Genomic DNA, 16,064 nt, shown 5'->3' with positions numbered 1-16,064 from the left:
GTCTAGTACTGGATGCATCACCTTCAGGGGATCTACTTCTTCCTGTCAAAGCCCTTCCCAAATTAGCTGCATCCTACCTATCCACCTTAGTACCTTATCTCAGAGTTGACATCTACCATCATTCAGCCGACTCTAGTCTTCACTGCTGAAATTCCCCTTTTCTTCCTTATGGTTAAATGATTATGGAACGAAAACTGATTATATCTGCCCAAATTTAAAAGTACAGCATAAAAGGGGCCTTCTGCAGTACATAAACATAACCTATAGAAATCTGTATATATATTTTTAAATGTTAATGTCTAAACAGAATGGATTTTTCTGTAGAGAGATTTCCTATACAACATTTTGTTTAATTAATATCTGAAAGGGTATAAAGTGAGGAACAGCATCAGCATCTATAATAGTCTTATCTCTGGTGCAACCTCAAGCGGAAAGTGCCAATTCCAGACTGTGTGTGAAGAGAACTGTGGAACGAAGGCAAGACAGATAGATGGTATCAGTTTGTATGGAGAAGAAGAATGAAACGGACACATTTGCATCAAATAGGCAAGTTATGGGCATGTTTCAGACCTGGCCTTTAGAAGGCTGTAAAAATGCACAGAAACAAAACAAAAAAGCAGAAACATTTTCTCAGCAGCATTCTCACCAGAATAAACACCACATGCAAATAAAATGTGGCCGCCTTGTAAAGAAGTTTTTCAACTGAAATTATTAGAAATAATCATGTTTAATCTCCTTTAAGAGCGGGGTTGATTTGACTTGGTTTTAGGAGACAGAGAGCAGAGAGATTCCCAGGTCAGTGTGTCTGTTTCATTCGCTGCATGGCTGACTCAGTAGAAACAACATCCTGAGATACAACAGAAAAGACAGACCTGTGGGATACTCAGATTTCATGCCTACTGATTCCCCTTTTTTATGACAGTGCCATAATATTGAGTACTTACAAAGACTGAGAAATTGTTTTTACCAGTTTTCAAACATAGCTTCTGTTTCACAAATAATCTTGTTTGCAGTGGTGCTTCACAACATCCTTTAGGTATTATGCAGTTCACCCCTGATCCCCCCACACACGGACACACAACACTTAGGGAGAAAAACTCTTTCACACTTCATAACTTCATATTTTGGGAATATGGCTGTGCAAGACAAAAAGAATGAATACAGAATTCTTAGCAATTTATAGTTTCAATGAGCTGTACAAACAGGGCTTGAAATATTTACAAGACGTCTACTGGTCTGAGAAATGAGACCTAGTTTTTCAAAAGGTTTTGAGTGCCTCAACTTCCAGGTGCCCAACTTGAGCATCTTTTAAGCAAAAAGTAAAATTAAAATTAAAACAAACACACAAACAAACAAAAAAAAAGCCCCACACAGATCCAAGATGCCTCTAGCTGGATGTCCAAAAAACGGAGGCACTTAAAATTTTAAGACACTTTCGAATATTTGGACCTAAATCTACTAGCCAGAAGCCCATATAAGAGATGACAAGCCCAGATATTTAGGTTAAGAGGCAGCATCTTAGTGACAGCCCCAGGTACAACTGCTGGTGCGGAGGAGAGTGGTGGGATTCTTACAGAGTATTATCCCCAGACCATGCTTGGGGTCTTGCTGTATCGCTCACATCAGTCTCCAGCTAGTAGGTGTCTGACGAATATCACAGCTTTACTAAACCAAGAGTGAACTTGACCTGGTTCTAATGAATTTTGTTCCTGGTCACAGGCTCCTGAATAACAGCCATGAAACTGACCAGAGTCTTGTCAGTTTTACTCTGCTGACACTTAGGAAAAGTATGAAGAGCCAAGGCATTGAAGCATCTAGGCTAGAAACTTGAAAAATAAAAAAGGTGGTTATATAGAAATCAGTAGCTTAGTTTACTCTTGTTCTTCAGGGAAAGTTACCAGTGGGCAACTCTCCCCCCCGCCCCCAGCCACTTTTCAGGACTGTATATACATATTTATTGATAACAGTGATCATAGTTAAAAAGTTCAGCATCTCCAAAGAGTTACAACACACTACATTTACCTCTCAAGAACTAGAATAGGAAATAATTGTGGTACCTCTTGGCACATGCTGACTTTTCACTGATGAGCATCGTAATAATGCTCACAACACCCAATGAGGTTTCTGATGAAGAAACAGAAGTTCAATGAGCTGCCCAAGGCCACAGAACAAGCCAGCAGCACAGATCAGATTAGAATGTAGGAGTTCTCTGGTTTCCAATCCCATTTCTCTGTCCAACATCCTCCCAAATATGAAGTTGCTTGCACATATGGCCATGTGATACATTTCATTTCTTAACAGACTTGTGCCCGTGGGCAAAAATAGCTCCAATGAAACCCAGGTCACTTACTGAAGCACAAACTTAAAAAAAACAAAAACCACTCATGATGTCAAGCCCTTCACTGCACTGTCACACCTCACATGTCCCATGAAATCTTCTCACCGAGGAAAAAGAAAGGAAAATCCAGGGTAAGAGATACATTCTAAAATAATACTGACCATGATTCACTGTCCCCCCCTCCATACCAAAGAAAAAGCAGTCTGTGGCCCTGGATTTCATAAACTCCCTCTCCTATTTAGAAAATAATCTGTCTTCTGTCCTTAAACGCTATCTAACATGGGAAAGCTTTCAGCGATTGTCTCCCTCAAAAGTAGCCTTCTTTGAGAGCGCTCTCTTATCCCAGTGCAGCACACCAGGACTTAAACGAAGGAAAGGGGAAGAGGATGTAGGAGACCACAGAATGTCTGCATTGAGGATAGAAATCACTGTTATCCAATATCACCCAAACAGAAATAATATCACAACCACAATGTCGTCAAGTAAGATGACATGTCTAACTCCTGCTGCCGAAACAGAGACACATCCCTTCCACTCCACAAACTAAGTTCTAGCCACGATCCCCCTACGCCCACCCAAGAGATGTCCATAATCACACTAACACTTTTCTCCATGGTGTGTTGAGGTTGCCTCCTTATAAGCTGTGCTGAAATGGCTTGATATAGTTTTATGGCAGGGAGCCTTAGAGCTCAGCACAGGAGAAGAAAATTTGCACAACTCTGACATGGCAGACTTGGGAAGAACACAGTTCACTCATCTCATAGTACCCAGTCACATACCCTAGAGTTCACCATTTGAGTACTAACACGGTCCTGTTCCTTCAGCACTCCACATTAGTTCTGGAAACCCAAAGCCTCTCTTATAGGGCACCAGATATCCATCACCAACTCCAATGCTGTCCTTGTTCGGCCAGTTTGCTGGGGCCAGGAGTTAGACACAGATTTACTTCCCATATAACCCCTTATTTATTTCCCATATAATCACCCCAAAAAATTACAGTGTGACCACTGGGACTACAAGCATGTCCTTGAACTTGGAATTAAGCCATGCTTTAAGGCCAGCTAGAGGCCCTAAGATTGAGAGACGATCTAGCATCAGCATGTTGGCATATTAAAGCAATGAACTGATAATGCAGACCTGTAAATCATACTGGTCAGTGATCGCACAGAGGAAAAAAAGTGGAAAGGAAGGCGTCTGTATATTAGCAAAGTAATGTACTTTCTGAAGGACAGAACCCCGTATTGTACAGAGACAGACAGACATGTTTAGCTACCAAAATAGTTTAGCGGCTCATAAGGAACTCCCACCTCCATTCCCAGCTCCCAAAGCCTCAGTGTTTTCCCCACCATGAAGTTGACAATTTCATCAGTTCCTGGTCTCAAATCATGGAAAGAGTACAATAGTCAGAAATGCTGCCAGGACCAAACTTCAGTTTAGATATGCCACCATTGGGGGGAGGGGGCTGTGCTGGGACTATCCCACTGTAAAAGTTTCTCACTTAGGTATTTCTAATATGCCCCTCACTGCAGTATAAATGTTAGAAGGCAGGTAAAAGATACACTGAGTTGTGAGGTTTCCTAATAGAACCATTTCAGCCTGTTAAGAAGCAGCAACACCCAAAACACCGAGTTTGAAAATCTGATATAAATAACACTCTTTTTTTTCTAACCACAAAATGTAAAATGGGTGCTCTGAGAGCTGCTGCTACTATTTTTGTTGCTGTTTTTTTTAAAGTACAAAAAGGTGTTTCTACCCAAGGCTGGGAGGTCTGCTGGGATTTCTTTCAATGGCACTCAAGTGACAGCAACTAGAGTTAATTATTCTTTTTCACACTCTCCCCTTCACAATCCCACAGCACATTCTCAGCCTTTGCCTACTCAGCAGATTCACATACACAAACCTCCTACCATTTTATTCTGATAATTTTTCACACCAAGGAAAGAAAACAAGTGCAACTGTAATATAGATACAGCTCAGACACCTTTTACATGCTCTCACCCTATATAAGCTACCATAAATGCCTTTTTTTGGAAGATGCAGCTTAAGAAGAAAAAGAAGCGAGTGCACAAAGGAGATAACGAAGGAAGTGATAAACTTGCTGCTTTGATAACGAGTTATTAACTCCATGTATTTCATGAAACTTTCCATTCACAAGTTTATCCTGAAAAGATATACTGCATTTAACCTTAAAAAGCCACACCATGCAGGACTGTCATCAAGATACATTTTACCATAATCCGATTTTTAAACTGGCTAGCAATCTATAACAGAGGACGATGCTGCTCAGTAAAACAACTGGGGGACATTAAAATACCCCTAGAGTGGTAAAAGTGAATTTAATTCCTTACCTTGATTGGGCAGCCATAGTGAAGTTTATAATGGCAAATGTCTTCTGTCCATGAGCCCCTTCCCCCAACTGCCCTCCCTATCCCCTTGTCAAAAATTTATTTGCCATTTGCTGATACGTTTCCTGGTTTCTGTAAATTTACCCACTTCAAAATGTTACTGAACTCCCTACTCCCAAAGACACAGGTTCCTGAGCGAAGTCTCTCTAGTTCAGTATTGGATTACACTAATTTTGATAGACATCCGGGCATTCAGGGCCTCCTTTGGCTTCATGCATTCCAAATCTAGAGGGAGTTTAACCAACTCCTGAATTTTCAGCTCCCCAGATTCAGCAATTCCAGTTTAAAAGTTTAACACTTCATAAAAAGCTCACAGCATTACTGTAACACATCAGTGTAAATTGCTTTTCTTATTCAGAAAAGAAGCCTTTTTTCCAGCACTAGTCCCAGATGCCTAAACAGCCCAGACCTACCCCTTTTTCAATAAAGTTTTCATGGTACAATCCACCTCCTTAAATGGACATGTTATTCTGTCAAGGCAAGAAAACTGGAGGATTGGATAAGAAGAGAATAAGCCCGGGTCACTAGCCTATCACAGATGAAATGCACGTTTGTTTTCTCTGCCAAAGACTCCACCTGCAGGCTCCTAAATGGATCGGTGCCAGAGCCCCAACAACCTACAAACACAACAGCTAGAACACAGGGTTACCTGCCGCTTGGCACTCTAGACATAAATTAGTGTGTTTAATGGGATGAGGAGAAAGAGGGCAGAGCAAAGGAATATTGACTAGAGAGCAGGAGGAGGGGAGGTACTGTCTAGCATGAATTCCTCACTGTCATTTAAGTTTTTTGAAAGCCAACAACAAGAGAAAGGCTTTCACTCTGAGCGCGATATGGATCACATTAAAACAAAAACATTAACAATCTCTCTTTCTGGACTGGTTATGTAAGTTATTTAAAAACTGGATACATAATATAAGTTGCAGGTGGGATCCCAGAATTAGAGAAAAACGTTTTTTCTTTCCTATTACGACAAAATATAGATTTTTCTTTATTTATTCTTTATTTTATTTATTTATGTTCCATGGCGCACAATGCTTTATTGAGACCTTGATTTGTGTACCTGTTAAGCAAAAAAGTAGTACCTGCCCTTTGCTCTGGGTGCTTCCTGACATATTTTAAAACTATTATAAAAATAGTCTACTTCAGTAATTCCCTTCAACCAATAATTCAAACACATAATCCAGCAGTCACAAATATATTTAAGATCCTTACAATCTCCTACAGCAGAGTGTGCATACACAAACACCCAGCTCTAACATAACAAAACTATTTGCTTGATATTTATGTATTTCCAACATTAAACAACAACAAAAGAGTGCTTTGAAAGACTGAGCTGCTACTGAGAAAGTTTTATTTATACAGTATCTTAGAAAAACAGGAAATTCACCATTTGCAACAAAAACTATATATAAAAATATTTAGAACTGGACAGAATTTGAAATGGATGACTGAAAACATATCAGAAATGCAAGCAATTGTTAAAATGTTAACGGACACTTAGTAGTTTCCATTCTATCCCATTCTCAGTTGCATATAACTTTCAAGCAGAAATAATTTTCCATTTCTGATCAAACGTGAGAAAGAATTTTTGGAAAGTCTGAGCAAAAAAAGAGTGCACAGTTCTTTTTGATTATGAAGGGTTTATATTTGGGGAGGAGGTAGATGATATAGTTTTTCACATTATACATAAATAAGGGCCTAAATGTTAAAAAGACAGACAGCAGTGATTTTTGGGTGCCCCACTTGAAAACACTTTAACAAGGTCTGTGTTGAACATTAAAAATTGACAGCCACAGTGATTTTGGCTGTATGTCACTCTCAGTAGTCAGTTGGGCCAAGTACTGCAACCTTTACAAAAAAGCACTAGAGCACTGCACCTATATCTTCCCCCTTATGGTTCACTAAGGGCACCTACTAAGGCTCCCAGCTCCTAAGCCATGACCTCTCTTGGGCTGAGCCCCACACCTCTCCCCCGGCTGATCCGGGGTTTTCCAGGCTGCACAGTTCCTTGCCTACACTGTAATATCCCCAGCAAGTCAGGATGCCTAACAGCCCAATGTCTGCACTTTGCTTTCTTACTCAAGGCTGTGATCCGGGTAGGGATCTGGATGCAGGAGGTGGGGTTCGTGGGGGGAGGGGGCGGGGAGTACGGCAGGGTGGGGGTTTGAGTGCCGGGGGGGTCTGGGCATCGGGGGGGGCCAATGCACAGGGGTTGGGGTGGATATTGGAGCAGCTCCCCGTACAGTAACTTCTACCCCCAGAGCTGAGGAATGATGGCGGGAGGACGTGGTGTGGGGTGCAGAGCAGGGAGGTTTCTGGGTATGGGTCTAACCTGGGCCTGGCTGCTCCATACAGGGGAAATGTGCTCTTCCCCCACCCCTGGTCCAGCTGGAACTAGCAGCTGAGCCTGGAACAGGTAAGAGCCACTGGTCAGAGGATGAGGCTGGAGAGAGCTGGGTGCAGGAGGGTTCCAGATGCAAGGAGTGAGGCTCGGCAGGAAGGCCTGGGTATAGATGCACGGGGGTTGGATCTGACTCACCATTGGTGGGGGGGAGTCCCCAGCCCCGTCCCTTCTCCCTGCAGTAATTTACCTCTCTGCCAGCTGCTATGGGTGCCCAAAACGACACTTCCACATTGCTGGGGAGGAGTGCATGGCTGTTCTTGCAGCTTCCCTGCTAGAAAGTCATTTTTCTACAAGGAAGCAAAGAAATCTGCGGCAGACATGGATGCTGCACGCACACAGTGGTGTAGAATTCCCCCAAGAGGGTGCAAAGAGGTTAGGTAGGACTGCTGAACATGTTGTAAAGTGTACAGGTAATAATACTGCTTATCTCTTTACTCCTTAGTAGATCTCAAAGCACTGAACAAAGGAAGTCAGGATCATTTTACAAATGGAATAAGTGAGGTACAGAGAGATGAAGTGACTTGCCCAAGATTATCCAACAGGCCAGTTCAAAGTCAGGAACAAAACCCAGGTCACCTCAGTCCCAACGCAAGGCTCTATCCGTGAGGCCACCAGTGAAATACTCCACTGAGCCTTGGCAGCTCATCAGCTGGGAAAGAAATACAACTTCTCCCCCAGTTTCAGAGCCATGAAGGCCAATAGCTAATGTAAAGGTCAGGCACATGCTTCACCACATTTTGTACATATTTTTTTAAGTGCTGTAAAATACTGGACTTAATATGTCTGCAGTGCTTTGAGCAAATAAATTACTTAACCCCACACAATCCCCCAGTGAGGTAAGTAGTATTAGGCTGTAAGGTCTCTTGTGTAGCTGCTCTATGCTAACCAGAGAGAAATCTTCTGTCAGCAGACCCAAACCACCCCCAATAAGCAGTGGAAGCTATTTTGGCAGGAGGGGAGTAGGGAAACTAAGGTTATGTCCACACTGACGCGTTTATCAGTGAAACTCTGTGTCAGTCAGGGGTGTGTTTTTTCACACCCCGACCAACGAAAGTTTTACTGACACAAGTGCTAGTGTAGACATAGCCTTAGTTTCCCTAGTTCTAAAATGTGGATGTGGCAGAAAGGCCATGTATGCTGCCCAAGGCCACACAGTAAGTCAGTTAGCAGAGCCAGCAGAAGGACTCAAGACCCCCTCACTCTCACCCCTGTGCACAGTCCTCCACATTGCCTTATGCACCCAGCCTTGGGCGTCAGTACAATTAATTCCATTAGGGCAACAACAATACACATCCACGTTCAAGTTTTCCCATCACTCCTCCCCCAACAATTCATCCCTCCGCCTGAGAAAAGATGTGGAGGACAAAAATATTCGGAATTTGAGAACAGAAGTTGCTTAACCAGTGAAAGGAACTTTTGTTTTTAAATATAACCAAAAAATGCTAATAATTAAACACACCATTATCATTATTTAGAATGCAGTAGTGCCCAAAGTATGGTTGGGGTTTTCCAAAGACGTGCTCTGTCCTCAGGAGTTATCGTTACAAATAACACCTGAGATCTCCAACAGGAAAAGAAACTGGGGGTGGAAATCTATCATTTTCAGTTTACTTGCAAATTGAAAGTTGTGTGTGAAACATTCAGTTTCATCTCTTTGTATGCATCTTTTTTGCAAAGAGAAAAGATTTTTTATCTTTTTTAAAGGAAATGTGATAGACTGGGGCAGGAGTAGGTTTCAAGTGGGTGGTTTACATTCAATGAGTTTTGTTTTTATTTTTATAGCACTTCAAGTATCAGAGGGGTAGCCGTGTTAGTCTGGATCTGTAAAAGCAGCAAAGAATCCTGTGGCACCTTATAGACTAACAGACGTTTTGGAGATGAGCTTTCGTGGGTGAATACATCTGAGGAAGTGGGTATTCACCCACGAAAGCTCATGCTCCAAAACGTCTGTTAGTCTATAAGGTGCCACAGGATTCTTTGCTGCTTTTATAGCACTTCAGTTCACATTTAGGACTGTCATAATATCAGTAAATAATAATGAACTGTTAACATTAGTCAAAATCTACCAATCAGTTGGATTTTTAGTCATTGCACCATGCAAATCTTTTGTTAAAAATATTAAAAATTTTATTGGGCTTTCTCCCCCATGCTAAAAAACCCAAATAATTTTCCAGTATCCTAGTTGTAAGATATAGTCCTCAAATAATTATGAAATAGGAATTCTAATGGCAAGCAAAGGATTTCTGCTAATACCCATAGAAATCTTTGTTTTCTGGCTAATTGAAGGCTACAGGGAATAGTTTATTGCACTCTTTTGTAGTGGCTCTCATCTAAATATTACAAAAAGCTTTACTCCTGATTAAGTCCCACTACCTGCTTGGAAGTCAGTGAAGTATCCCCATTGTACAGATGGGTAAACTGCGGCAAAAAGTTGTTAAGCAAGTAGCCTAATGTCTGTCTCTCAGCCATTTTGTGGCAGTGTTGGGATTAGAACATACCAGTTCACAACTCCAGCTACTTCAACCACAAAACCATCCTTCTCCTCCAGGAAACAAACAGTGGCTCAACACGACTTCTAAGATAAGCAGGAACAACCAGTCACCTTTAATTAAAAGCCAGCTTTCCTAATTAAACAGAGGACCAAAGACAATTTATTTTCCAGTACACATGTGGGGGTGTGTATCAAACTTGATAACGCTTTTTTTTCCCCCCCTCAGGATTGAGAGATACAACTAAATTATGTGACCAGCTTCCTTTCCTTCAGATCTATTTCAAATCTGCTGAAGAAAGGCCCAGGACTGGGAAAACATGGTGATTCAGGTCAGATTGAAGGAATACAGGCAGAGCCATATAGGGCATTTTTCACAGTACCGGGCTACTCTGCCCCTAGTTGAAACCACCTCTATTATTTCCCCTTGTTTAACGAGCACTCACATTCACTCAAATATGTATATTTAAAAATTCTAGGCAAACCTGTAGGCTGACAAGAAGCACCCTTCTCCATAGATATGTGGCATCAAAGAATTAAGATACAATTTTCTTCCAGTCTTAAGTACGTCTTTTCTGAATATTGATATGCATAAACTAACATTCTTTGATATCATGGCATTTAAAGGTCTGTAAAATGAAACATGCTACGCTGAGTTGTATTTATAGATCTGATGGACAGCAGTGCTGCATACTATATGAAATGCTTAAATATATGAAAAGAAATTTATATTTTTATTACTTGAATCAGGTATTGTATTTCATAGAATCATAGGATTAGAAAGGACTGCCAGGGTCATCTAGTCTAACCCCTCGCCAAGATGGTCATCTAGGCTAACCCCCTCCGGAAATCGATGGCCAAAATGTTAATATAACTGACATATTGTGATCAATTTTAAACAGTGTTAAATCCCTTTTATTATCAGTTCATTTGAAGAACACTCATAAGCAATAATAATAATAAAAAATAATACTACCAGGTTTCTTTTACACGTCACTGAATTCTTCTCCTGGGAAGAAAATACAAATAAAAGCCTGACGTACTGATGTAATTAGTTAAAGAAAATGATTTGTTGTTTATGTTTTCATTCTCCGGGCCACATGAGCACTTTCCATGTTGGAAGCAATTTGCATAATGGAAACAGAGCAGGGAAGAGGCCAGTGGAAATCACCTTCTTTCCTGGCTATAAACAGCCAATAACTTCCAACCAAGCAATGCAAATTTCCTCTTTTAAAAATTATTTATTCTGTATCATCCATGAACATAAAAGCTTACAGACTGAAAAGTCAAATGCCATACAAAAGGTGAGCTGGTAACCAGTCGCTTCCCATTATAAGACCCTCTTTTCAAGTTTGTAAAACTGGACCTGTGTTTGCCTCGGGTTAATTTTTTAAAAAAAGTTTTTCAGCTAAAACAGTTCAGACATTCTTGGGAGCAAAGGTAGGGAAAAATACATTTTACCCATGTTAAAAATTCTGGTGACCTCTTTGTGAAGATCTAGTGCACCTATGCTCTGGACCAAGGATTTAAAATTTGGCAGCAAGGCTGGCCTTTTTTGTCAGGGATATGTTTGTTGCCATCCCTATGAAAATCCACCCAAATTCAGCCAAGTTACATGCCTTGGAAAAATTGCTATCTGCCCAGTAGAGTCCTGCTAGATTTTTAGTAGCTAAGGTCTCCAAAGATTCTGTCTGCATTAGGCATGCTTTAGAAGACATGAGAAGGACAATCTCTGCAGCTTTCGGCTGCTATGGACCGTACTAGGTTAAGGCACTGAAACAGAAAGCAGTGAGGCTGTCTCTCTTCAGGTCTTGACCCAGGCAGAAGGAAGCTTCCTGGGGACAAGAACCAGACCTGGGAGACTGTGACTCAAGAATTTCTTTAAGCCAACCGGAAAAAGGGAGGGGGGACACGCTACTGGAATCTCATGAGTTTTGTGTGTACAGTCTAATTCACCAAAGAATGTAACGTGGTCTCAAATGGAAGCAGGTGTCACACTGGACATCAATATCACTGTGACATATACATACAAATATCGAGTAAGGAGTTACATGTTCTTAAGAGTCTTTGTATCAAGGTGCTGATCACCAGCAAAGGTGAAAAGCAGGTTTTATGTCAGACAGATGTTTATTCATCTGTTTATATGTAAATTGTCTCTTTCACTATGGGCTTATCACCAGTCTGAGCTGAATGCAAATAAAGGATACTCAGAACTTCAGACAGACTCTAACAGGAAAAAAGCAGCAGGGGAGAGAACCTTAACTGGAGGTGCACTTCAAAGGGTTGGGAAGCAGAGAAAACATCCAGGCACTCTTCACCAAGGAAATACAAACACAGCAATTTTGCTTCATGAAAAAAATGTCTCAATCAGGCTTAACTAAAAACACTGGGGAGAACTTTGGTCAGATAAAACTTCTTTAGATGGGAGGTTCACCTGTTAGTTAAGTTTAGTCTCTAGAAAGCGTGTTATGATTGTTTCATATGTAACCATTTCTAATATTCTTACTTACTATCACTTAAGTGACCTCTCAAGGTCCCTTCCAGTCCTACACTTCTATGAAATGTCTATTATTACTGGACAATAAATGTATCCTTGTTTCACTATAAATACAGCTCAGTGCTGAGGCATTAAGCTAAGTGCTGGTCCTGAGCTGAATCTTACAAGCTGGTGTTTTCCGTTCCTTTGGGAACAGCGGGCCTGGTAATTCTGTGAGTGTCCAGTGGATAAGGACCTGGACACTGCAGGGAAGGATCCGAGGCCTCGGGAGTTGATGTGTGCCTGAAAGCAAGCCCTGTGGAGGACTGCTTGTACTGCCAGGGGCTGCTGTTTTCAGGGAGTTGATCCACAGCAAGCACAGACAAGGCTGCTTCACGCTAAGGGCAATTGGTGAGGTTCCTTGCCACCCTGGGGAACGTCACAGGGCAGGGGAGGGTGTATATTAAAACAAGGGCCCTGGAGAGGGGGAAACTGGGACTAGGGAGCCAGAAACAGGCACTGGGAAGCAGTGCGTGTGCCAGAGACTGAGAACCAAAGAGGAGGAAAGAAGAGGGTGGGAGAAGACAGATCTGACAAGTAGACAAGGTGCAAGGGGAGAACCATGAGTGGCTGGTTTAAGAGACTGGGACAAGGAGCTATGGGGTCAGGGGAAAGGAACTAGATGATGAGCCCAAGGAGGGAGACTGGGAGCCACTGGAGACAGAGAATGTAAGTGGGAGGAGGGGGAAAGAGAAACAGACTGGGGAGAAGCAGGGAAAGGGAGAACTAGGACTGACAATGCCAGGAGACTGGGACTGGGAGCAGGGAGGAAAAGGCTTAAGGGGATGCAGCAGAAGAGGTCAAGCTAAGGAGGGAGGAGGAATAGGCACAAACTGTGTGTTCACTAGAGCACATTCCCCTCCAAAATCTGGAATAGAACTAATGATTTCTGAGTTTGTCATTTCTCTACTGTCAGCAAGTGTGTGTGAAACCCACCGACAAATAGTCTCTCTAATATCCCCCTCTAGTGCTGGGCCACAGAGGATGACAACCTACTATCACTATCGGTTACTCCAACAACTTAAGTGACAGATGTCCGTGTGGTAGATCTAAAGATTCCAACTCTGCTGAAGACCCATGTTGGTGTCAATATAAAGCCATATGATTTGATTTCTGTTTTTGCTTTCTCCTTTTAAAAACCTAGGAAATTACACATAAAAAACCATGTTAAAAGAACTCTATTAAAAGTACATAAGTCAAGCACTCAAAAGTTAGGAAATGCCCCAATGGAGGTTGGCTGTGCAACCTTAATTTAGCCTCTTCGTGCATTTGCATTATGATATAGTCTTTAATTACATGATTACACACTATTTTTCCACAGGATGTCTACCTCATTCAGTGCACAAGATGGACCTGCTATAGGGATGAATCACACTGTTTAGGAAAGGAGGCTATTATTTGTAAGACACCTGTCTAATTTTTGCAAGGTGTGTGGTGAACAAGGCAGGGAACGGCAGAAGAAGAAAACAGTGTTATGTTGAACACTACCCTTGAAAACTGGATTCTATCCCTGCCTCTGCTACAGAAATCCTATGTGATGCTGGGCAAGCCCCTTAATCTAAACTTTTTGCAGGTGGTCCCTATTTGTGTGTTCCACACTTTCTAGGTGCCTGATTTGACACACTAGGATCTGATTTGCAAGAGTGCTGAGCACTTACAGATAGAAAAGAAGTCAGTATGATCTGTGCTATACAATACTAAGTACTCTGAAAAATCAGGTCCTTGTTGTCTCAAACTGGCATTCAAAATGAGTGGAAACTTTTGACCTTCATCTCTCTGCCTCAGCTCTCCATCTGTAAAATAAGGATAATAGCATTGCTTCACCTCACAGGGGTATCGTGAAAATGAATTAATGTTTGTGAAGTACTCAGATAGTATAACAATGAGCTGCACAGAAAAGCCCATGAAACAATTAATAAGTCTGTCTTTAGAGCAGGGTTTGAATCATGTGCAGTAAATAAGGTATGGGGTCACACACTGAACAACGAGGAGAACACAAAATATTGAACAGCTGCTCATTAAGTGAACGCCATATACCCTGTGCATGAATGAGGCAGTGTTCCGTGGAAAAGATATATGATCACATAGTTAAGAGACTGTATCACAGTGCATTAGAGTGGATACAAATAATAATTTTATTTAAATTGGAATTATTTAAATATTTTTATAACTTTATTTACATTATGTTTCTTTTTTTAAAATAAGCCTGCTTATATTTGAATTTAATACAAAATATTTTAAAGACAAAAATATATAATTATATCATATAATTATAATTTAGTTGTAAATGTGACATGTTTTTATATAAGAAGTTTATGTATGCAAAACACTTCAGGTTCTTTTATTTAATACAAAATGATTTTTTTACATGCTGCTGTGTGGTTAATTAAATTCCAGTTACCATCAGGAAGGCCAAAGCACAATTGGAGTTGCAGCTAAAAAGGGATGTGAAGGGTAACAAGAAGGGTTTCTATAGGTATGTTAGCAACAAGAAGGTGGTCAGGAAAAGTATGGAACTCTTACTGAATGGGGGAGGCAGCCTAGTGAAAGATCATATGGAAAAAGCTAAAGTACTCAATGCTTTTTTTGCCTCAGTCTTCACAGACAAGGTCAGCTCCCAGCCTGCTGCACTGGGCAGCACAGTATGGGGAAGAGGTGAGCAGCCTTCAGTGGTGAAAGAACAGGTTAAGGACTATTTAGAAAAGCTGGACATGCACAGATGCATGGGGCCGGATGCGCTGCATCTGAGGGTGCTGAGGAAGTTGGCTAATGTGACTGCGGAGCCATTGGCCATTATCTTTGAAAACTCATGGCAATCGGGGGAGGTCCCGGACTGGAAAAAGGCAAATATAGTGCCCATCTTTTAAAAAGGGAACAAGGTGAGTCTGGGGAACTACAGACCAGTCAGCCTCACCTCAGTCCCTGGAAAAAATCAAAAGGAATACATTTTGAAGCACTTGAAGGAGAGGAAGGTCAGCAGGAAAAGTCAACATGGATTCACCAAGGGCAAGTCATGCCTGACCAACCTGATTGCCTTCTATGACGAGATAACTGACTCTGTGTATATGGAGAAAGCGGCGGACATGATATACCTTGACTTTAACAAAGCTTTTGATATGGTCTTCCACAGTATTCTTGCCAGCAAGTTAAAGTAGTATGGATTGGATGAACGGACTATAAAGGTGGCTAGACTGTCGGGCTCAATGAGTAGTGATCAACAGCTCAATGTCTAATTTGCAGCGGTCTAGGTATCAAGCAGAATGCCCATGGGATCAGTCCTGAGATTGGTTTTGTTGAACATCTTCATTAATGATCTGGGTGATTGGATGGATTGCACCCTCAGCAAGTTTGCAGATGACACTAAGCTGAGGGGCGGGGGGGAGAGAAGTAGATAAGCTGGAGGGTAAAGATAGGGTCCAGAATGACCTGGACAAAGTGGAGAAGAAATCTGATGAGGATCAACAAGGACAAGTGCAGAGTCCTGCACTTAGGACTGAAGAATTCCATGCATGGCTACAGGCTGGGGATCGTGGCTAAGTGGCAGTTCTGCAGAAAAGATCTGGGTTACAGTGGACCAGAAGCTGGATATGAGTTAACAGTCTGGAGTATTGTGTCCAGTTTTGGGCCCCACATTACAAGGAGGATGTGGCAAAATTGGAAAGAGTCCAGCAGAGGGCAACAAAAATGATGAGGGGGCTGGAGCACATAACTTATGAGGAGAGGCTGAGGGAAATGGGATTGTTTAGTCTGCAGAAGAGAAGAATGAGGAGGGATTTGAAAGCTGCTTTCAACTACCTGAAAGAGGGTTCCAAAAAGAATGGATCTAGACTGTTCTCAGTGGTAGCAGATGACAGAACAAGGAGTAATGGTCTCAAGTTGCAGTGTGGGAG

The 16,064-nt window shown here is 41.7% G+C and overlaps 1 protein-coding gene across 9 annotated transcripts in view; it reads right to left on the bottom strand.

Annotated features, from left to right (window-relative positions):
* Window positions 1-16,064, bottom strand: part of AFF1 (ALF transcription elongation factor 1) — a 188,568-nt gene that overhangs the window by 149,712 nt on the left and 22,792 nt on the right. Inside the window, exon 1 of one of the 9 annotated variants that reach the window (XM_050946784.1) lies at window positions 4,687-5,102. The exons of the other annotated variants lie outside the window; for them this stretch is intronic. Coding sequence (XP_050802741.1) covers window positions 4,687-4,703 — 17 coding nt within the window. The 5' untranslated portion in view covers window positions 4,704-5,102. Of the gene's footprint in view, window positions 1-4,686; window positions 5,103-16,064 lie in introns of those variants that run through there. 9 annotated transcript variants of the gene reach the window in all.

This window comes from Gopherus flavomarginatus, chromosome 3, assembly GCF_025201925.1.
Source record: "Gopherus flavomarginatus isolate rGopFla2 chromosome 3, rGopFla2.mat.asm, whole genome shotgun sequence".
Lineage (NCBI taxonomy): Eukaryota > Metazoa > Chordata > Testudines > Testudinidae > Gopherus > Gopherus flavomarginatus.
Note: the sequence above shows the minus strand (reverse complement) of the source record. Positions and strands in the feature narration are given on the sequence as shown.